Source organism: Sceloporus undulatus, chromosome 10 (genome assembly GCF_019175285.1).
Source record: "Sceloporus undulatus isolate JIND9_A2432 ecotype Alabama chromosome 10, SceUnd_v1.1, whole genome shotgun sequence".
In the NCBI taxonomy this organism is placed as follows: Eukaryota; Metazoa; Chordata; class Lepidosauria; order Squamata; family Phrynosomatidae; genus Sceloporus; species Sceloporus undulatus.
Genome location: NC_056531.1, coordinates 15,510,354 through 15,534,369, shown reverse-complemented (window position 1 = coordinate 15,534,369; position 24,016 = coordinate 15,510,354). Strand labels below are relative to the sequence as shown.

The 24,016-nt window shown below is 44.5% G+C and overlaps 1 protein-coding gene across 1 annotated transcript in view; it reads right to left on the bottom strand.

Moving 5' to 3' along the window:
* ARID3A (AT-rich interaction domain 3A) overlaps positions 1–24,016 on the bottom strand; it is a 56,713-nt gene that overhangs the window by 21,186 nt on the left and 11,511 nt on the right. The window contains exons 2-3 of the mRNA XM_042441905.1: positions 20,878–21,784; positions 16,579–16,879 (exon numbers count right to left, since the gene is read on the bottom strand). Coding sequence (XP_042297839.1) covers positions 16,579–16,879; positions 20,878–21,317 — 741 coding nt within the window. The 5' untranslated portion in view covers positions 21,318–21,784. The remainder of the gene's footprint in view (positions 1–16,578; positions 16,880–20,877; positions 21,785–24,016) is intronic.

Here is a 24,016-nt window from a genome sequence, read left to right as displayed (position 1 = left end):
AAGTCAACAAACAACTTGAAGGCACATGGACACAAGGCATGAAATCTCATTTGATCCTGGATGTTAAGCAGGGTCAGCCCTGGTTAGTCCTTGGATGGGAGACCTCCAATGACTCCCAGGTGAAGAGCCTCTATTTCAGAGGAAGGAACTGGTAAAACCACCTCGGAGGATTCCTTGCCTAAGAAAACTCCATGAAATTCATAAGCAAACAGGCAACTTGAAGGCGCATATGCATGGAGGCATCAAAATGAAGGATGCATGCTTCCAACTAACACAGAATGCTTCTTCAGACTGGCATTGAAGACTGAAGTTGGACTTGCTGGCCCTTGGAGGTCTCTTCCAACTCTAGGATTCTAGAATAAGATTTAAACAAGAAGATGGAGCAACCTCCTCCTCCCTGGGTTTTGATCTTTCCAGCTGCCAAAATTTTCGAACCCAAGATCTTCCTTCATCTTTTGGAAACTCCCCCCCCCCCCCCCCCCCAAAAAATGGTATATTTATTCTAAGAGCCCTTGTGGCGCAGTGGTTTGGGTGTTGGACTAGGACTCTGGGAGACCAGGGTTCGATTCCCAGCTTGGCCATGAAAGCCATTGGGTGAGCTTGGGCAAGTCACACTCTCTCAGCCTCAGGGGAAGGCAATGGCTAACCCCTCCTGAAGAAATCTGGCCAAGGAAATCCTGGGATGTCAGGGTAAGCCAGAGGCAACGGCAAACATCTTGTGAAGACATCTTCAATAACCAATGTGATAGAATGGCTTTAGTGAGAGTTAGACTTATGCGGGACCAGAGTTTGAATCCATGCTTGGCCATGGAAACCCACTGGGGATTAAACACGGAGAAATGTAAGGTACTGCACTTAGGGCGGAAAAATGAAATGCACAGATATAGGATCATGGGGGACACCTGGCTGAATAAGAGACTTATACGTGTGAAAGGGATCTAGGAGTCCAAGTAGACCACAAGTTGAACACGAGTCAACAGTGCGATGCAGCAGCTAACAAGGCCAACGCGATTCTAGGCTGCATCAATAGAAGTATAGTGTCTAGATCAAGAGAAGTAATAGTGCCACTCTATTCTGCTCTGGTCAGGATCCACCTGGAATGATATTGTGTCCAGTTCTGGACATTCAAAAAGGAGGTTGAGAAACTGGAGCCATGTGTCCAAAGGAGGGAGACTAAAATGGTGAAGGGTCTGGAAACCATGAAGCCCTATGAGGAAGGGCTTAAGGAGCTGGGGATGTTTAGCCTGGAGAAGAGAAGGTTAAGGGGTGATATGATAGCCCTGTTTAAATACTTGAAGGGAGGCCATATTGAGGAGGGAGCAAGCTTGTTTTCTGCTGTTCCAGAGACTGGGACCCAATGGAGTAATGGATGCAAGCTCCAGGGAAAGAGATTCCAGCCCAAGATTAGGAGGAACTTCCTGAGCGTAAGGACTGTTCGACAGAGGAAGACACTCCTTCCTCAGAGAGCAATAGATTGTCCTTCTTTGGAAGTCTTTAAACAGAGGCTGGATGGCCATCTGTTGGGGATGCTTCGACTGAGATTTTCTGCAAGGCAGAATGGGGTTGGACTAGATGGCCCTTGGGGTCTTTTCAACTCTGGGATTCTATGATTCTAAACCTCCTGTGACGAAACCTTGCCAAGAAAACCTCTAAGGTCACTGTCAGTTGGAAATGACTTGAAGGCATGCAGCGACAATGATAACCGTGGTTTAGGCCTTGTGCAAGGAGAAAAACCTTCCCCTGCTTATAGAAAGCGAGCAGGGAGTCAAAACTCTCCCTTTCCAAAGATAGGATCCCTCCCCAAAGGAGAGAAAGACACGCCGCCTCTAACAGCTGCGAAGAAGAAGAGGAGATTATCTGCTCTGCCGGCTAATGCAGCGAAAGCCCTAATCAATATTTTAAAAGAAAGTAAATTGACCCGCCTGCTAGTCATTAAGAGAGGCACGCAATCCATCTCCCGCTCTGCCCAGGACAAAAGCGGACAGCTTGCATCGGACAGTGATGGACGTCAGAGTCCAAAGGGGGATGGATGAGTCTTAAGGATGCTCCGAGGAGATGCTGCAAATGCTGGACCGATCCCGGCCCCAGGAAATCCTCCATCTTGGAGAGCATCCAGCAAGAGTGGTCCAGGGTGGCTCCTCTCAGATGCAGACGCCTTTCTCAAAAGACACACATATTAAATAAGTTAGAAGAAAGGATAGGGGGGGAAAAAAACATGGAAGAATATTGTTTTATATGATATCGGCAGCTAGAATGGTATACGCCAGAATGTGGAAGCGAGAAATCATACTAAATGCAGATGACTGGCTTATTAAACTATTAGACGTATTGGAGATGGATAAATTAACTAGACCTTTGGATAAAGAAGACTCAAAAATGTTTAGAAGACTGGAAAGGAATTTGAAATATGATATATATAGATATTATATATATATTATATATATTATATTATATAGAGGTATGATATAGTAGAAATAAGATAGAGAATTGGTAGGGGAAATGATGACAAGTCCTGAAACTGTTAATTAAAGAAAACTGTTAAATTAAAGAAACTGTTAACTGTTAAAGAAAAGAGGAAAGATTATCTTATCTGTCTGTCTGTCTGTCTGTCTGTCTGTCTGTCTGTCTAAGAAATACATATGGGAATAAGCAAATAGTGTACTTGGAAAACGTCTTAAAGGTTGTAAATTTGATTCTCAATTATTTAAGGAAAATCAGGAGAATAGATTCGAGATTTTTAAAAGAAATCTACAAATCCAAACAGAGAAAATATGTTAAAATTACAAATTACGTCCAGGAAAATATGGGGAAACGTACACAAAAATGTGGAAAGTACAAATGATGTAATGAAATATAAAGAAATAGACTAAAGGAGAGATTATGGAAAACAGAATTGCGCCCAAGATGGTTATAGATGAGGAAGCAACGATTGGAATATGAATGGCATTATAGGTTTTGGGATTATTGGAATAGATAGAAATATAAATAGCAATCTATGTTAAATAATAAATAAAATTTTATTTATATACCGCCCTTCTAAAAATCAGGGCGGTGAACAACAAGAAAAACAATACATTACAGAAAATCCAATAAAATACATTAAAAGCAGTTCAATAAAATGTTGTGAATGGACTGATTGGAATAATGTAATGAATGTTATGTTTGGAATTTTGTCTTTTAAATTTTTTGTTGGAACTACGAAAAAGACACAACTAAATAAACTGCAAAACAGAAACCCCTAAATATTTCTCAGGCACCTGAGAATTTAAAACGGTTGTTTTTTTTAAAGTGGTTTCTAATTACTATGTTTAATACCCCGAAGGTACCAGATTCTGTCTGATCTTGTCTGTAAAATGAGACACAGCTATACCAGAAGAGCCCTTTTAATAAAAAACAAACGTAAACTTTTTGGTTTTAAAAGCAACCTTTCATTCAGGATTTCCTAGATGGCAGCAAAAAGCAAACTTTTAGCACCGAGAAGCGCGACACATTTATTGTTGCACAGGTTTTCATGGACTAGGTGGGCACCTTTGGGGCATCCGGCAACTGTAGTCCATAAAATGTTCCTTTTTGATAACAAATGTGTTTGTTTTTATAGGGTCACAACTTGGATAAATGTAAGGTGCTACCCAGGGTGACCAGAAGTCCTAACTGCAGAAGAGGACATTGCACTGCAACATTCAAGAAACATGTAGGACGTTATGAAGAAAAGCTAAATACACTTGTAGAATTCAAAGATATAGTTGTGTCGGTCTGCAGAATTGGTATGTAGAGAGATCTTGTAGCACCTTTGAGACTAAGTGAAAGAAAGAAGTTGGAAGCAGGAGCTTCCCTATGCATCTGAAGTCTACGAAAGCTCATGCTGCCAACGTCTTTATTTCGACACTGGCAGAGATATAAAGGCATGCTTCTTAGCCAAAATGGAAGACGTTTTGGAATTCCTCCCGGACAGAAAGCTGAAATACAGGACATGCCCTAGAAAAGAAGGATGCCTGGAAACCCTGGTGATCCATTTGGAAGGGAAAAAAATGAAATGAACAAAATGAAAAAAATAATAATGAAATGCACAAATTGAAATTCACAAAATGCACATTTTCCCTGTCTAGTAGTACCTTACATTTATCTGCAGATTGAGATACTAGGTGGGTAACACCTGGATTGAAAGGAGTATACACTTGTCCCTCCATATTCACGAGGGTTAGGGGCACAAGACTCCCGTGAATGTGGAATCTCTAGGTCCTCCAGGTCAACGTCTGACAGACACTGACCATAGAACTGCATTGGAGGAGCTACAAAGGCCTAGTAGAGTGTCTTCTCTAGGAATCTCTAGGTCCTCCAGGTCAACTCTGTGGTCAACGTCCGACAGACACTGACCATAGAACTGCGTTGGAGGAGCTACAAAGGCCTAGTAGAGTATTCTCTCTAGGAATCTCCAGGTCTTTCAGTGCAACTTTTAGTTAAAAGTTGACCATAGAGTTGCACTGGAGGACCTAAATATTCCTAGAGAGAACATATTCATCAAATCCGTGAATAATCAAAGCCGCAAATATCAAAGCTGCAAATATGGAGGGAAGAGTGTATATGAAAAGGATTTGGGGGTTGTCATAAACCAGAGGCTCAACCAGAGTCAATGCCATGATGCTGCAGCCAAAAAGGCCAATGCAATTGAGGGCTGCATCAACAGAAGTAGTGTCCTTCTCCTTCCAATAGAAATTGCAGAGAATCCACTCCATTCAAGTTCCAAATCTTTACTCAATCTCCTGGAAACCAAACCAAGAATCACGGGATATTAGAGTTGGGAGAGACCCCCCTCAAGGCCAGCTAGTACAACTCCCTGCCATGCAGGAATTCACAATCAAAGAATCCCTGAAAGAAACCCACCCAGAGAGTCCTCTGCCTTGCGATGCATTGTACTTTTGAATAGGTTGTTCTTTTTTTATGTGCAACAACAAAATAACAGGATGAATGCTCCTTCTTGGAAATTATTGCCCAGCAGTCGCAGCCAGTCATTTGGTGGATTGCCCACTGTTAAAAAGGACCAACATAAATGCAGGAAGGTAGACCATCCTGGCAACTCCAGGCATGATAGTTGTTGTTGCTTCAGGTGGCAATTGGCAGTTGGTGATAAAAGGGCGTCTAGACAGCTCCATAAAACTGGGATAAAGTAACACCGGAAGGACGAGGGAACTGGGCAGGGAAAGCATGCCAAAGCCAAATCAAGATAATGATGTTGTTTTTAAACAGAAAGAAATGGGTAACCTGGTAATTAACCAGTAAAACCAGTTGGAATAGGGCTTTCCCATCCCAACTTGACAACCGTCACCATGCAGCGGGCAAAATAAATGACACAAAACAGGAAACACTTGGGAGTAAAAACTGAAATTCAGGGTTCTGAAATACCTTTACTTGGATTACTGATGAAAATGCAGAATTGTAGAGTTGGAAGGTACTCCAAGGGTCACCTAGTCCAACCCTCCTGCCATGCAGGGATACACAGCCCAAGCATTCCCGAAAGATGCCCATCTGACATCCATTTAAAGGTCTCCTTCCTTAGAGGTCTTTAAACAGAGGCTGGATGGCCATCTGTCAATGGGAATGCTTTGATTGAGAGTTCCTGCATGGCAGAATGGGGTTGGACTGGATGGCCCTTGCGGTCTCTTCGGACTCTATGATTCTATGTCTGCAAAGAAGGAGAGCCCCCCACTTCCGAGGCAGAACATTCCACTCTTGAAAAGCCATTGCAGTCAAGAGGTTCCTGCTAATGTCCCAAAGGCCACTTGTGCCCTGGTTTTTCATCGATGAAATGTGGGACAAAGATCTGACCTGATCTTGGCAGTTAAGCAGGGTAAATCTTGGTTAGTACTTGGAAGGGAGACCACCAATGAATGCCAGGTGCTGTAGGCTCTATTTCTGAAGAAGGAACTGGCAAAAACATTTCCAAGGATTCTTTACATAAGAAAACCCTGTTTAAGGCAGGCCTAAATACAGTTAAGGGCACCAAATCCCATCTGATTGTGGAAGCTAAGTTGAGTCAGCCCCAGTTAGGACTTGGATGGGAGACCAGTATTGAGTCCCATGTGCTTGAGGCTCTATTTCAGAGGAAGAAACAGACAAAACCACCTCTGAGGATTCCTTGCCTAAGAAAATCCTATGAAACTCAAGGGGACCATATTTGAAGGCATACACACAATGCGATCTGATCTTAGAAGCTAAACAGTGTCAGCCCTGGTTAGTGCTTAGACGGGAGACCAGAAATGAATCCCATGCACCTCTGAGGATTCCTTCCGTAAGAAAACCCTATGAAATGTATGGGGTTGCCATAAGTCGACAGGGAACTTGAAGGCATAGTGGTCACCTCTCAGTTTTCTCTTATTCCACAGAATGATAGCATCTTCAGCGTTGGAAGGGGACCCCAAGAGTCATCCAATCCAACCCCCTGCCATGCAGGAATCCATAACTAAAGCACCCTTGAAAGAGGCCCATCCAAGCTCTCTTTAAAGGCCTCCAAAGATGGAGAGCCCACCAAAGAAATCCATTCCACTCTCCAACAGCAATGACAGCGGAGGAAAAATCTTCCTGATGTTTAGGTGGAATCTCTTTTCTTATCACCTGAATCCACTAGTCCAGCTCCTAACCTCGCCTGCAATTCAAATGGGCTGATTTTGGCCTTTCCTGCTCCGGTTCCCAGGGGAGAGGACGGCAAACTGCTGCACCTGCATATCGCAATGTTACTACATTTTGCGCTTTAAAAGGCACAAGCTCATGCTTCCAAGGCAAGACACAAAATCCAGGTGTTCTCCAGGCTAAAGAAGAGCTGGAGTCTTTGGATGCTTTGCCTAGCTTTGCCTTACCTGTCCTCCTCCTTCCTCAAAAACATGGACCAAGGAACCAGCTTGATGTAGTGGTTTGAGTGTTGGAAGTGTTCAAATCTCCACCTGGAAACACACTGGGTGACTTTGGCCAAGTCACATTCTCTCAGCCTCAGAGGAAGGTAACAGCAAGTGTCCTTTGAACAAATCTGGCCTGGAATAGTGTATTTTTACAGCCAGCGTGGTGCAGCGCTCTGAATGCTGGACTAGGACTTGGGGATACTGCGGGTATGAGTCCCTGATCAGTCATGAAAACCCATTGGGTGAACATGGGCAAGTCACACTCTCTCAGCTTCAGAGGAAGGCAATAACAAACCCCTTCTGAACCAAGCTTGCCAAGAAAACCCTATTTTACAGCCAGCATGTGTTGTGTTCTGAGTGCTAGACACTCGGAGACTGGAGATATGAGATCCTGGTTGGTCATGGAAACCCACTGGGTGAACATGGGCAAGCCACACTATCTCAGCCTCAGAGGAAGGTAACAGCAACTCCTCTCTGGCCAAGAAAACACATAGACCTTAGGGTCACCGGAAGTTGGAAAGGTCTTGAAGGCACCCAACGTCAACTGATGACCTTTGGAATATCAGCCCTATTGAGTCAAAGGGAATCCTCCCTCCTCTCCATGCCAAGTAAACCAACTTTTGCACTTTGAAGCAATGGAGGCTGAGGGCAAAGGAGGAGGAGGAGGAGGAGGGACATTTTAAAAGCAGCTGAAAAAGTGGGATGGCAGAGGACTAAACTGGAACTTTCTCTGCCAAATCAGGATGGTTGGAAAGTACACAACAACCCTTTCACCTTTTTGGATGATGCACAATGCGAGGACTGTGCAAGAGAAGTTCTTTTGCAACATCCTTCCTTGTTTCGTGGATGCTTTCGCACTCTCCTTGCCCCTCTTCCGCTCCCAGAAAGTGCCACCATCACTGCCAATGCCTTCAAATCTACTTTTTTCCTGTGCATCCAACAGTCTTAATCAAATATAAAAATATGAAAATATAAAAATGCAACAGGAACTTCCAAGGCAACGTCATCTCTTTATTTTCAGTAAGAGAGAAGGCAAAGGCATCGTGGAAGAAGCAGCAAGTGTGGCTGCTCTTTGGCAGATTTACCGGCATATTAACCTTTTTGTGCAGTGTCTTGCCCAATCTTGCACTGTCCGGAAAGGAGGAAGAGGAAATGAAATACCAGCCGATTCCAGTCCCAGTCTGCACTGAATTGCAGCCATCTCCAAGCTTTCAAATTTCTCAGCTGAAGCAGATATATTTCAAAATTCTGCAAAGTTTGGAAATGTTGCCTTTAGGGGGAGTAGGGCAGCCCTCATTTGCGTCATTTGTCCACAGGTTGTATTTTTTTGGGGGGGAGGTATAGTTCCAAAGGTGTAACATGCAGCATGCAGAAAAAGTGACCCAGACCTTGGGACAAGCCACACTCTCGCAGCCTCAGAGGATGGCCATAGCAAAGCTCATCTGAACAAATCTTGCCAAGGAAACCTCATGATATGTTGGCCTTCGGGTCGCCGTAAGTTGGAAACGAAAAGTCGAAGGCACACACCAGCAACCGAACTGAGTCCCAATCTGGGGGAAAAGGTGGGATGGAAATAAGATTTTGTCGTTGCTGGGTGCCTTCAAGTCGTTTCTGACTTTGGTGATCCTAAGGCAAACCCGCCATGGGGTTTTCTGGGGCTGAGAAGGTGTGACTTGACCAAGGTCACCCAGTAGGTTTCATGGCAGAGCCGTGATTCGAACTCTGGTCTCCAGAAGCACAGTCCAACACTCAAACCATGCTGGCTCTCTAAAAGGCAATGGAGCTAGAGCAATTAACACAAAAGCTGGGGAAAAATAATAGGTCAACCACTCACTTTTAAGGAGTTTAAAAAGCATCTGAGGCATAGTAATGATGATAAAAGAAGATAAAGAAGCAAGCATGGACTAGTGGTTTGGTCACTGGGCAAGGACCCAGGGTTTGAATCTCTGCTTGGCAATGGAAATCTCCTGGGTTACCTTGGGCAAGTCACACCCTCTCAGCCTCAGAGGATGGCAAGGGCAAACCTGGACCAAAAAATCCCAAAACCTATGATAGGTTCTCCTTAGGGTTGCCATAAGTTGGAAAAGACTTGAAGGCACACAACCACAATAAAGATTGTACAGTAAAGGCATAAATATTATATACAGTATAAGGAAGTGGAGAAATAGTTGTGGGTGGGGGGGGGGGGGAGAATCAATAGTAGTAGTAGTAGTGTGTGTGTGTATGGACTGGATGGTCCTTGCGGTCTCTATGATTCTATGAGATATATATATATTTGAAACAGCAAAGCTCTTGCAACATGTATTTTGGTTACCAGTAAAGGTATCACTGTCTTGTGGATTTGGAATAATACAGTAACATCCCAAATCCACGGGACAGCGGTACCTTTTTGAGGCCAAGCAAAATGCACAAAAGATACGTTCTATTTACTTGATACAGAAACATCCCAATTCCACAAGACAGTGATACATTTATTGGAATAACCAAAATGCACAAAAGATATGTTGCAAGAGCTTTGCTGTTTCCAAAAATGTTATTTACTTGATACAATAACATCCAGAATCCACAAAGCAGTGATACTTTTATTAGATCAATCAAAATGCACCAAATACATGTTGCAAGAGCTTTGGTGTTACAAATATTTTATTTACTTGATACAATAACAGCCAAAATCCACAAGGCAGCAATGTCTTTATTGTATCAGCCAAAATGCACCAAATACATGTTGCAAGAGTTTTGCTAGTTACAAAAACTTTATTTACTTGATACAGCAACAGCAAAGCTCTTGCAACATGTATTTGGTGCATTTTGGTTGTCCCACTAAAAGTTTCACTGTTTTGTGCATTTGGTGATATTACTGTATCAAGTAAGCTATCCCACTTTATTGGGAACGTGTACCGGTATTTTGGTTCCCAATAAATGTATCACTGTCTTGTGGATTTGGGACATTTCTGTATCAAGTAAATATATTTTTGGAAACAGTGAAGCTCTTGAAACTCATCTTTCGTGCATTTTGCTTGGTCTCAAAAAGGTATCACTGTCTTGTGGATTTGGGATGCTATTGCATCAAGTAAGTAAAAGTTTTGAAAACGGCAAAGCTCTTGCAACGTGTATTTGGTGCATTTTGTTTGTCCCAATAAAAAAGTTTCACTGTTTTGTGGATTTTGGATGCTGTTGCACTTTGCTACACAGCTACCCCTGGATAGGACATATTAGAGACAGGGTTGTCACATTTGCATTGACTCCAATTCCAGAGCCCTGCTTGCCACGCAGCAACTCTCGCAACGATCCACCACAACGGTCAAAGCAAAGTTGTGGGGCGACAGAAAGGAACCGCCAGCTTCTCGGGTGTCAGGAAAGTCCTTTCCGGCACATGTCAGAGGAAGGGATGCAGAGAGGGAGGCACTGCATGTTCACCTCTGGATCCCTGCCAGGGGTTTGCATCCGGCAGGGAGCTTCCCTGGCCCAGGTCCAGCAAGCCACGCTCTGGGAAGGCTCTCCATGCCCGCTGGCTGACTGGCTGCCAACCAGAGCCGCCCTGGCAAGCCGAGAGAGGCCCGTCGGGGAAGACAGAGGGGAGGGAGAGAGACGGAGGAATGTAAACAAGATGGGGCAGAGAGAGGATGCGCAAGACCAGACTTGCCAGATCTCCACTATCATGGGGCTCTCCCGGGCAAAGGGCGGGCCCTTGGCACAGCAAGATGCCAAGTGACTTCTTAACCCAGGTTTCCTAAGGAGAAAGCAAGCTGCTGGCTTAATACCAAGGAGGAGGATGCAAGGCAGGTGCAAAGAAGAGTGGAGGAGAGAATCAGACTAATCCTGCAGGAAACTAGAAACACTGCCTTGGAAAGAGCACCAACTCCATCCAAGCTGCCCAAGGTTCCTGGGCATTGTTGGAGGCATTAGTGCAGTCTCTTTCCTTGGAGGTCTTTAAGCAGAGGCTGGATAGCCATCTGTTGAGGATGCTTTGGTTGAGAGTTCCTGCAAGGCAAAATGGGGTTGGACTGGATGGCCCTTGCGGTTTCTTCCAACTCTACGATTCTATGTTGTGTGCTGCCAATTCATTTTTGATGTTCGCTTTCTGCAAGCAGGTGAAGATTTTTCTCTTTGTGCAAGGCAAATCCAGCCAAAACACTTGCTGTGCGCCTTCAAGGTGTTTCAGACTTGTGTGGTGACCCTAATGTGAGCCTGTCATGGGGTTTTCTTGGCAAGATTTGTTCAGGGGAGGTTGAGAGGGTGCAACTTGCACCAAGCTTAACCATCCTCTGAAGCTGAGAGGGTGCAACTTGCACCAAGGCAGCCAGTGGGTTTCCATGGCCGTACGCCAATGTTCAAACCACTACACCACACTGGCTCTCTTCCTAGGCTTGGTCCAGATTTGCTTTGGGGCTTGGGGCATGTGTAGTATAAAAAGTCATGGCCCTCCAGGTGTGGTCCTCCAGGTGTTTGGGACTTCAGCTCCCAGAAGTCACAGCCATAATGGTCAAGGGTCTGGGATTCTGGGAGCTGAAATCCAAACCACTTGAAGGCCAGAGTTTGGGAATCTTTGGTTTAATGCATCTGGTGGCATAATAGACAGGCTCATCTGTGGGCTCCTTGGATGGATGGACATCTCTTCCAAGCTCAAAAACAACTGGGCTCCAATTTTAAACTAGAGTTCTTGACCCAGTTCTCCAAAAGGGTTTGAATAAGGCAAAGAGAATGTAAAATGCACACGTTTCCAAAATGCATACACTTCCAAATTTTGTGCATTTCCAAATCCCACGTATTTCCAAATTTCATGCACTTCCAAATTGCATGCTCAGAGGCTCCTGTTAATTTTTTTTTTAATGTTAAATTTTTGGTGGTTAGTTTTTGCAGACTTTTTCGCATTGGAAACACCCTCTTCTTTTCCCATCTGGGTCCCATCTGCTCCTGTTCCTCTTTCCATTTGGAGGCAAAGGAGAGGAAGGGGGACTCCTCCTCATCCTCAACCCCCCCCCCCAGTGTATTTTATAGCTAAAACATCAAAGGCAGACCCTGGTGGGAAGGTCTGCGGACAGCCATTTCCTCCAGATAGCTTTAAGGCCTTTCCTGATTCCGTCTCCCCTCCAGACTCATCAAACAGAGGCGAAAAGAAGAGGAGGAGGAAGGGACCCAGACACTCTTTTGCTTCCTGAAGATTTCAGGATGGGGTGGTCTACGTGGTTTAAAATTAGCCTTTTCTGTCTCTCCGCTTGTCGTCCCCGCAGGTCCCTTCTAGCAATAGGTGAGAGACGATAATAAGATCTGAAGAGTTGGAAACGATTGATGTATATCAATACATAAATAAGGAGGTACCAAAGATTGCAGTAACTACAATCTACAAACCACAATAAGAGAAATGGCCAAAAAAAAAAAAACCCACAAAAAACAATGCAGTCCCCAGGAACCGCCGTGTTCCAATCGCAACTGCTCCCATCCACATTGACAGAGTCAACTCTAGCGCTAACCAACATAGGTCAACAGATATGGAAGACAAAACGATGGCCAGCAGATTGGAAACTATCATATACATTCCCATCCACAAAAAAAGGAGACCACAGATACTGCAGCAACTATAGGACCATGATCTCCCACGCAAACAAACTTATGCTCAAAATCTGCAACTGACGCCAATGCTAATGGAGAGAGAGAATACGAGATGCAAGCCTGGGTTCGGGAAAGGAAGAGGCACTAGGGACCCACTGCAATCATACGATGTAAGATTTAGCACACCAAGGAATTCCAAAAGGAAATCTGGAGGTGCTTTATTGACTACAGCAAAGCCTTTGACTGCATAGATCATGAAAGGCTATGGAGTGCTCTTAAGGACATGGGAGGGTCAATACATTTGACAGCCCTGGTGCTCAGGGTCAAGGGGCTGCCATCAGAACTGAGTAGGGAGAAAGAGAATGGTTCCCTATTGGGAAAGGAGTCAGGCAAGGCTGCATCCTATAACCCTATTTATTCAACCTCTCTGAAGAAACAATCATAGAGACTTAGACTCAGAGGAAGGAATGAAGATCAGAGGAAGGAACATTAGCAACCTAAGAGCAACAGAAAACAAGTATTTTGTATTTTCAGACAAAACTCCTTAGTCATGCCTCATAAGATTTAGCTTCCAGACTTTTAACCATCTTGGTTGTCCTTTGCTGGGTGCCTTTCAATGTATAAATATCCTTTTTGCATTGTGGTGCCCAGAACTGGACACAGTATTGCAGCTGAGGTCTGACCAAAGCAGAACAGAACAGTACTATCACTTCCCTCCTCTACACTCCCCTATTGATGCAGCCTAGAATTGCAATGGGCTTTATGGCTGCAGCAGCACACTGTTGGCTCATCTTTAACCTATAGGGCCCAAACAGACAGGTCACAATAAAGCTGCTTCAGTCACTTTGGAGATATGCTATTTAAATGATGCATGCGTTCTAAGAGGCCAGAAGGACTGGAGTGCAGCTTCTGGCCTCTTAGGACGCATGCATCATTTAAACAGCACACCTCCAAAGTAACCTGAAGCAGCTTTATTTTGGCTGTCCGTTTGGGCCTATAGTCTACTAAGACCTCTATATCTGTTTTGCATGTATTGCTTTCAAGCCAGGTGTCACCCATCCTATATCTGTGCGTTTCATTTTTTCCTGGCTAGATGGAATACTTTACATTTCTTCCTGTTGAAATCCCTTTTGGTTACTTCCAGTGCTCAGAACAGCACAGGAACATGCTTCCAGTGCACAATAGCTCAAAGATGCACATGTCAGACAGAGATGTGCAAGCAGGAAGCTTTTACGCCCAACTGTGAAACCTGGGCAGGGAAGGAGCGCCATTTCCCTAGAAACACAAAAGGCCACATTCAAATGTGCTAGTGCGCACATATCCACCCATTCTAGTTCAAGAGGGATGCAAATAAGAGTTTCGTCTTGTCTGTGGTGAGGACCTCTCAACCGTTGAAAATGTCTTGTTCAAAGCGGAAAATACTTGAGATTTAAAACATCGGAATGCAGTAGTCGGGGGATCTAGTCGGATATATATGTCCATCCAGGCCCTAGGTGTTTGAGTTGAATTAGGGCTGCCACATTTACTGTGCCTCCTCCTCTTTCTTATTATGAGTATTTTATTATTATGATCATATCCTGCCTTCTAGAGTCATAGTCCAATGCCCCAACCACTCCGCCACCCTGCCACCCTTCTTCTACTACTCCTTTTAGCTGCCAACCCTTGTTTGACTGGAATATATATACATATACATATTGGATTCCCTGCTCTGCAGCACTTAACATATCTAAAATGTAAGGAAATATAAACTTTCTTGAGCCCATCCAGATCTTATCCTTCAGCTAAAGAAAACAGTCCTTTTGCAGAGCTAATATTTCTCATTCAGAGCTTGGAAAAGTTCCTTTTTTAGACTACGGCACCCAAAAAACCCGGCCAAAACGATTGCAACTCTGGGAGATATTTTCAAAAATAATAATAACAACAAAATGGTTTGGTTTGGTGAGGAGATTCTGGGATCTGTTGTCCAAAACAAGTCTTCCATTCTCGCCTGCTCAAACTTAAAATGCCTGGAGGATTGTCTAAAAAGATCAGGAAAACCAAAGACCTTTGGAGGAATTTGTGGGAATTTCCCTGCAAAAACCAGCTTTAACGCTATTTAAATCTCGGCACAGAAGTGGCAAGTTTGTTCCAAAGAAAGCAGTTTTTACTGCAGGATCCGGGAAAAGCCAGAGGATGGTCAGGGGTTTTGCAAACAGGGAGGAATATTCCCAGACCAACAACCTCCTTTGCAGACTTTGACACCACTGAATTTCAACTGGGAAAAAAATGTGCATGTTCTTTTCAATCCCTCCTTTGCTCTCAGATCAGAAAGATAAGAGCTGAGCCTCCCTTACCTGAAATGCTTGGGACCAAAGGTGTTTTGGATTTTGGAATATTTGCGTGTACGTGAGATAGCTTGAGACCCATGTGTAAACACAAAATTCACCTACGTTTCACACACACCTTACATGCATAGTCTGAAGGTAATTTGATACACAACATTTAAACAATTTTGAGCATGAAACAAAAGGTTGTGTACACTGAACCATCAGAAAGCAAAGGAGCCACTCTTAAAGTGGCGGCAAACCAGGTTATTTTGGCATTTCTGCAAAATAAACAAAAGTCATGGCAGTTAAAGTGGTGCCAATCTGGCGCCTCAACAAATGGCACTTCCCAGAATTCCACAGCACTGAGACATGGCAGTTAAAGTGGTGCCCAACCAGATTGTTTCTGCAGTGCAGACGCAGCCATAGAGATGCAAATTTGCACCTACTAGGCTTTCCGCGTCATGCAACTTTCTCACCGCCGCAACTGCTGATGGAACACAGAATGCATAAAATTCATAATAGATATTTTTAAATTACTCATTTTTAACAAGTAATAAAATAAAAGCAGTGGCCAAGATCAACATTATCCCATTTTTTCCAGGTTATTTGGCCATGTTCTAGAAGAGTTTGTTCCAGATGTTTCGCCAGCATCTGCAGCTGGCATCTTCAGAGAGCATGTTTGGATGTTGTTGGATTTGCTACCCAGCCAACATGGCTACCCAAAGACGTTGTTATGTCTCCGTAGCAATGTTGCAGACAACGTATTGAAACTGCATTATTAAACTGCATACTTTCTGATGCACGTTGTCTAAAAAACTCATAGAATTATAGAGATGGAAGGAACCCCAAGGGCCATCTATTCCAACTCCCCGACCATGCAGAAATGCACAGCAAAAGCGTTTGCAAAAGAGCAGTGGCAGCGAGGGTTGTGGCCTTCCATGTTCTTTGGAGCATGGCTAAAGTGCCCCCCTAGTCTTCCACAATTGCCCACATCTTGTAGGGACTGTGCAGATTTTCTTTTATAGAAACCATTTTGTTGCGTGCGCTGGCGTCACCTCAATGGGTTTAGGAGAAAACAGAAAATGGCCCCAGATCGTGCAAGTTCTCCGATTTCCCCACCCTGACTTATAATTTAAAAAGCCTCCATTAAAGAACCGATTCCTTTTTTTAGACTCCCTGGCTGAGATGTGTTGCATTTTCAAACTGCACCGCTTGCAAATAGTTGTTTTTGCGCAGCCGTTTCCTCCAAGGAAAGCAAAGACACCTCCAAGAACTGTGCCGCAGAGACCCATCATTATCTCCTGGAGCTGCCAGCCAAGCTTCAGAACACACCAATTACATTTTATAATTAAAAGCAATGAAAAGGCAAGTGCCTGTTATTCTGTACTTTCAAGTTTCATTAGTGGGTTTTGCTCGATCCCAGGTCACCTTCTGGGAATTTCCACCCGGTGGGGCGGAAAGCAGGTTTTCCTGGGCCCTAAGAGGAACCCAGATACACCTTCACAACATGGTTCCTACATAACAACACGCCGGGTTGCAGCTGACAGAAATCTGCCTTGCCATTACATCTGAACAAACTAGCCACGGTTTGGTGGGAGTCACAAACCAGAATAACAGAAACAATACATCAGGATGCAGTGGACTGAGCTCTGACTTGTCATTACATCTGAACAAACTAGCTTGCCGCACTTTGCTTGCAACATTCCTCCAGGCTGCAACACGATTCATTCTTGAATGAGATCCCTGGTGGGCACAACACTCCCCAAAATGCCAACCTCGAATACGACAAAAGCACAAGATCTACAAAAGAAAATGCCAATTGGGGTCCGTACCTGTTTGAACTGTTCCTCGTAGGTCCAGTCTCCGTGGTCGAGGACCGGGGTTTGCAGCTGGGACAGGACTTGGTGGGACACTCCGGATGAAAGGCGCTCCGGGCCCCCCGAAATCCGGGAAGGCTCCCCTCGGTATTGTTGGGGGGCCGGCTGCTTTCGGAGGAGCGGGGGTCCGGGGCTCGAGTGGGCTGCCCCTCCTGGGCCCAAGGCTTCTTCGCCCATCTCGTCCTCCTCGTCGTAATCGTCCTCGTCTTCATCACCCAAATCATCTTCAAAATCCTCCCCGACCCATTTGCCTTTCCTGCCGGGTTGGGGGGCAGCGGGGTGGGGAAGGGGTCCGAGAAGGAAAGGCGACATAAAAAAGATGACAACATGAGGGTCTGGAAACTCACCTGGTGGGAGAACGGTTCCAAATTGGGGGTCCTGAGCCTGTATTTGAATTACAGTGAAACCAAACATCAGCAAAGTGTGGCCTGTGGGATGCATGCAGCACCAGAACCATTTTTGGGGTCAACCGGATTGAAAATATATATACCCCAAAAGTGATACAACCTTTCAAATTTTTTTTTTTGCCCCCAAAGGACTTCTAGGATTATGGGGGGCATTTCCACCACGTTTCAGCACACAAAAACATTGTGTGCAAATTTTTCAACATGTATTTTTTGCCCTCAAAGGTCCTCTTGAGTTTAGGCCTAGGAGAGGCCTTTTTTGAAAGAGGAACTGACTTCCGCTCACTTCCTTCGGTTAAAAAATGGCCTCCCGGGGCCTAAAACAGAACCAAACCCCCCCCTCCAAACAGTGGTGAATGCTGGGAGATGCACCCCAACAACCTCTGGGTGACATGAATCTCACCCTAGCCCCATCTTGGCTACTTTTGCCACCATTTTAGGCACAAATTCACCCCCCAAAATGTCCCCATCTTCCTAAAAAAAGAGTTACTACAGTGTGGAAAATTTCGCTTAAAGGGAAATGCGATCTTTAGTAGAACTGGAGAAGGTTTAGAAAAGAGAGAGGAAGTGATATGAAATTATCGAAAGGCCTGGAGAAACATCCCCCAAAGTTTCAACATTTGGGACTTGTTTCCCTCCAAACAAAAAGGGAGGAAAGGAAAGTTCGGGGAGATGTAACCAAAATATTCTGAAGATATGGATAAAGTGAGGAAGAAAGAGATGCTTGTCTCCCTTTCTTAGAATATAACAACCACAAAACCCATCATCCAGTGAAATTAAAGGACGGAAAAGACCTATCATCCAGTAAAATTAAAGGACAGAGATGTAAGGCATTTGGCGGCATCCGCAGTGCAGAATTAAACTGGTTTGGCACCACTTTAACTGCACTGACTTGATGCTATGGAATTCTAGGATTTGTAGTATTGAGTGCTATTGTATCTCCTCTGTTTGAGAGCTCTGGGACCACCGCAAACTACAAATCCCAGTGCTCTATAGCCATGGCAGTTAAAGCGGTGTCTAACTGGCTTATTTCTGCAGTGCGGAAGCAGCCTTCCTGGCACAAGGCAGGGTTAATCTGTGGAACTCACTGCCACAATATGAAGCGATGGCTGTCAACCTGGATGGCTTTAAACCAGAGATGAGGGAAAGGAATAGTTTTCAGGGCCCATCAGAGGTCAATTTAAGAAAAACGACCCATATGAACTCTAGGAGGTATGGGGACATTTTTGCCACACTTTAAATGCTGTTTTAGGCCGCTCACGAGGAATGTAAACTGTCACTAAATTTCTTCTCCGTCTATAATTTTAGCCATTTTCTACTGGCGACGAAAAAGGTCTTTGAAAACCATGCAATTTTAAGGCTATTAGTAACTTGGGTGCTTATTCTGCTCACAATTCCCAAAAGGTATTATTTCTAACACTGTAAGCCACTTTGATTGTTTTAACAAAAAGCAGGGTACAAATAATGGTTTTATTTATTTTATTAGATTGAGCACTTTCCGCTGCAGGAGGAGAGCATTTTCTGCAAATGAAAACAGTATCCGTACGCAGATATATTATTTTCCGCACGGGGGAAAAAAACCCAGTTTCCTGCACAGAAAGATACCATTTTCGGCACACGTCATGAAATTTTGCATGGAACACCCCAACTGCAGCATTTTTCTGTGCTTGAAATGGCCTTTTTGGAAAGAAAATAACATTTCTGCATAGAAATGCCTTTTCCTGTACAGAAAAAATTGCTATATTCTGTGCAAAACAAACATGTGTGAAATTTTCGGTATTTAATGTTACATTTTAATCCAAAACTGTTTTAATTTTGAAAATTGTTGGAATTGTTCTTTAAAATGTATTATATTAAAAGATATTGATGTTTTTGTCCTATCTTTAAATTGCATTGTTTTAAATTTGCTGTTGAAGGCCTTGACTCCCTACAATGGGAGAAAAGCAGAATCTAAGTAAATAATAATAATAATAATAATAATAGTAATATTTACTGAAATCCTGCTTTTCTCCCAATATAGAGGGTCAATGAAGTAGACAGCAATACAATTATTATTATTATTTACTTAGATCCCACCTTTCTCCCAATATAGGGACTCAAGGTGGAGAACAGCAAATTTAAATAATAATAATAATAATAATAATAATAATAATAATAATAATAATATGTTCAGGGTGTTTCATTTTACTATCAGACAGCTGGACTAGTAAGTAAGTAAGTATTTTACTGTGGTCATAGACCAGTATATGAAAGTCATATACAGTACTTAACTTTCTTACTTAGTTACTTAGGTCTAAAACGCACGGCAGAAATAATCCAGTCCGCTTTAATGCCCTTGCTCAATGCTAGGAATTCTGGGAACTGTGTTTTGTGAACACCAATTCCCAGGATTTCCTAGCACAGCCAGGGAGTTAAGGGTCTCAAACTGGATTATTTCTGCAGTGGTTTTGGACCTCTGGTTTAAAGTGGTTCTTTTTTCATCTGACCTTTCCTGGAGGGATCCAGGATTCCCTGGCCTAAACTCAGTTGTTGGTTACAAGGACAGCAGATCAACTGGATCCACGTTTGATGTAAATCCCTCTGATTTAATGGGACTACTCTGTTTGGGGTTAACCATTGGATTCAGGCCTTGGAAATGCATTTTCAACTGCAAGCCAAGGGGGTATGCAATGGGGCAAATCTCCAAAACTCAGCAAATACTTCACACATACACACACACACATACCCCAAGACTCTTTGCAGCTGGGAGCGAGACTGTGCGTTGTGAACCCTTGCGTCCTCCCCGACTTTTAAAATTGCATGGAAAATTTCAGAGTGGAACGAAGCCCCGAGCATTTCTTTTTCAAACCTGCAAGACTGGTTTTGCCGCGGCGTTTTATGGCCGCTCAAAAAACAACCCAAGGGGGTTGGGGAGGTTGTTCGAGAACAAGACCCAGCCAAGAGGAGCACAAAAGAAAACAGAAACACAGGAATCACAGGATCTTGGTGCTGAAAGGGACCCCCGAGGGCCATCTAAACCAACCCGTCTTCCATGCAGGAAGTCACAGTCAAAGCATGCTTGAAAGACACTCATAAAAAAGGAACTTTATACAGGCGGCCCTCTATATCCATGGATTTTCTCCAGCCCCAGATTCAACCATCCACAGTATGAAAATACTGCAAAATATGTATATATAAACCCCAAAAAGCAAATCTTGATTTTGCCATTTTATAGCAGGGACATCATTTTTTTATGCCATTGTATCTAATGGGACTTGAGAATCCGACGATTTCATTTCCCACTATAGCCTTCTTTTAATAAGCCAGGGATGGGCAAATTTTGTAGAAAAGTTACTTTTGGGGACTACAAATCCATGCTGGTGGGAGAATTCTGGAAGCTGTAACCCCCAAAACAGCCTGGTGGATGGAGTAGCAGATGGATGGTTTTCAGGCCAACAGATTCAAATGACCAGAAAACAGATGCCAAAGGCATGTGTCCCACCAAGAGTGCACGAAATGTGCACCTTGGTGACATGTTGTCCTATTAAGTGGGCACTACGTGGGCGCCTGGACCCGTTACGAGAACTACTGTGCCATATGGGTAGGGAAGCTGGGCAAACACCTGGCAGGCCCCTCTCTTCTGAGGTGTTGGCCAGAAGCAAACTGACCGCTCAATGGAGAGGAAAGGGAATCTCACCCAGCCTCTTCTGCCCCCCTGTTGGACCAAAACCCCCAAAAGAGTCCCCTCAGTTCACCCTCCCCTTAAAAGGTCAGGCTGAAACCCAAGACTATCATCCCCAATTTGGAAGCCGTGACCCAAGTGGAACTATGTAAAATATATGCAAAGCAGGAAACAAGAGATGCCACTCACATTGCTTCGTCCTCTTCCTCCGAGTCAATCTCCGGTGGGTACTCTTCCTCGTCCTCCTCTTCCTCCCCTTCTATCCTTCCTCCGGGGTCCTCTTCGGAGGAACGGCTCTCTTCCTCCTCCTCCTCCTCCTCCTCCTCCAGGCTGGATGAGTGGCTGAGTCCAGCTGCGGCTGCCCGCATGGCTGCCAATGCTGCCATCTGTGCCCTCTGTATCCGGGCACTCTCGGGTTCTCCAGGCTCCTCACAAGCAGGGGGGTCGCGGCTGGCACGGGGCAATGGGGCAGCCCCGGAGGTTGGCTGGGGTCCAGGAGGCGCCTGGCATGATGCCCGGGACTGGTCCTCGGACAGCGGTGCCAGCTGCTGTTGGCGTGCCTCCATCTCCTGCTGCAGCCGGGCCTGTTGTTGGCGCTGCAAGTTCTCCATCACCGCCTGCAGCTTCATGGCCCTGCCTGCAGGGGGTGGCACCCCCCGGGCAGCAGATGGGGCTGAGGGGCCCACGTCTTGCGCCACAAGGGAGGCAGGCGCCAGGCAGCGGTCGGCCGGGGTCAGCGCCGTTGGGGAGGCCAGCCGCGGGCCTTGCTGGCCCGACTCTGCCGGGATCCCAGAGCCTGGAGGCTGTTGCCTCTCGAACTCAGACTTCAATGCTTGATGCTTGGGAGAGTGCCCCGTTAAGGCAAAAAATTACAATTCCATCCACATGCACACATGGAGTATTGCTTTAAAAATTACTTGCGATTCTTTCGGGTTCAGACCCACTAAAAAGCAAATGGGTCACTTTGCTCCAACCAAGTTGCCCCTGGGAGTTGTAGTTCCGCCCCAAGTTCCTACCCATCCAAGAGGGCCATTAAGATTAATCCGGGTGCTGCAAATTTTCCTTTTTCTTCTTCATCTAGGCTTTAGAGGAAACCCTGTCCAAAACAGGAGAAGAGAACAAGAAACCCGTTAGCACTAATGAGGACTAGAATCTTAACTTTTTAAAGTGTCCCTTCTCCAACCCTCTGACTATCCAATCCTGGGATTTGTAGTTTGCTGGGGCACCAAAGCTCTCTGACAGGGAATCGCTCACCAAATCATTGCTGACTTTTTGGCAACCCTAAAACAAACCTATAATGGGGTTTTATTGGCAAGATTTGTTCAAAGGAGGCTCGCTGTTGCCATCTTCTGAGGCTGAGAGAGTGTGACTCACTGAAGGTGACCCAGTAGGTTTCATGGCTGAGCAGGGAATTGAACCCTGGTCTCTGGAGTCATTGTCCAATGCTGCAACCACGCTGGCTATTGCTGTCAAATGTGGCAACCAAGGCATGAACCCAACATGGCATGAGGGTGTATCCATAGTGTCAACATAATGCAGTTTGGCACCACTAAAAGTGCTAACACTCCATCCTGTAGGATCTTGGGATTTGTAGTTTTGCAAAGCCTTTAGCCTTCTGTGGCAAAGAATGCTGGTGCCTTGCCAAACTACAAATCCCAGGATACCATAGGACGGAGCCACAGCCTTTAAATTGTCCTGGAGGAACCTGTAATGCAGGAACCCACAAACCAAAGCATCCCTAAAATCTTAAGAATCCATCCTTCAAAAATAAGCACAATATGGTATCCTTGGAAGTTTTTTTTTTTTTGCAACCTCCTCATATTCAGCTGAATATTATTTTTTTAAATATGCATTGCACACACATAAAATCATTTTTTAGGTTTTCTTTTGGGTGGCGTGCAAGATTCGGTAACAACAAGCACATCCAGTCGCATGACAGAAAACTCTCCTGCCCTGGCACTCCCTCCCTCTGAAGTCAATGGATGAATGAAAGAAAGCCTTTATTTCCATCAGCCAAAAGCCACTGCAACCATTCTATTAAAGTTAAAAGTTAACATTTTCACCGACTTCATAATCCAGAATAGTTAAATGACTATACAATCCAATGCAATGCAAAATAATATGCAATGCAAAAAAAAAATGCTGAAAGCTATCCATCATCAGGACTCCGGGAAACCATACTCAGCTATGTTTTCACTGCACTCACTATGAATTTTGCAAGCAGTTGTCGTCGTTGTGTGTCTTCAAGTTGTTTCCAACTTCCAGCAACCCTAAGGCGGCTCTGTAACAGGGTTTTCCTAGCAAGGTTTGTGCAGAAGGGGCTTCACACCATTGCCTTTCTTTGACACTACAGTACCTCTAAATGGTAGAAATGATGCAGTGCGACACCACTTCAAGGACTGTCACTTCATCCTACGGATCCCCGGGATTTGCAGTGTTGCACTGTCTGGAGCCATCTCTGCCAAACAGGGGCAGTGCCTCCCCAAACTACACATCCCAGGATTTTGTCAGAGGAAGCCGTGGCAGTTAAAGTGGTGTCATACTGCATTATTTCTACAATGCAGATGCATCCTACAATCATAGGGTTGGAAGTGACCTTCAGGGGTCATCCAGTCCAAACGCCTGCCATGCAGGAAAACACAACCAAAGCAGCCCCAACAGAGGGCCTGAGAGAGTGTGACTTTCCTAAGGTCACTCCAAGGTTTCGATGGCCTAGTGGAGATTCAAACCCTGGTCTCTCAAAGTCCGACACCGAAACTGCCAGTACATGCTGGCTTTCAAGATTTGTTCAGACAAGGTTTGCCACTGCCTTCCTCTAAAGCTGAGAGAGTGTGACCTGCCAAACCTTGCCAAGAAAATCCCATGATAGGTTCCCCTTAGGGTCGCCATAAGTCAGAAATAACCTGAAGGCATACAACAATTACTAACATCATCATCATCATCATCATCATCATCATCATCATCATCATCAAAATCATCTAACCTCCCTCCAATAATAATAATAATAATAATAATAATAATTGACATCATTCAAAACATCTCCCTCCAATTAATTAATAAAAAGCCTCACCATTTGAGGCTTTGATTTTTGGAGATTATTATTATTTTTGCATTTTTGGCAGAAGGAAAGTAAACAGATGCAAATAGATGTGAATTTGTGCAGGCAAGTGAAGACAATGATCCTCAGTGTGAATGTGCAAATCCCCGCAGCAATGCGCAGAATACACTTGCGTTTCAACTAGCCCCTGATCAATGCACACTGGCAAGTACAGTGCGCAAACACAGTGACACCGCTAGATGCCAAGTCCAATTTTCCTGCAAAAAAAAA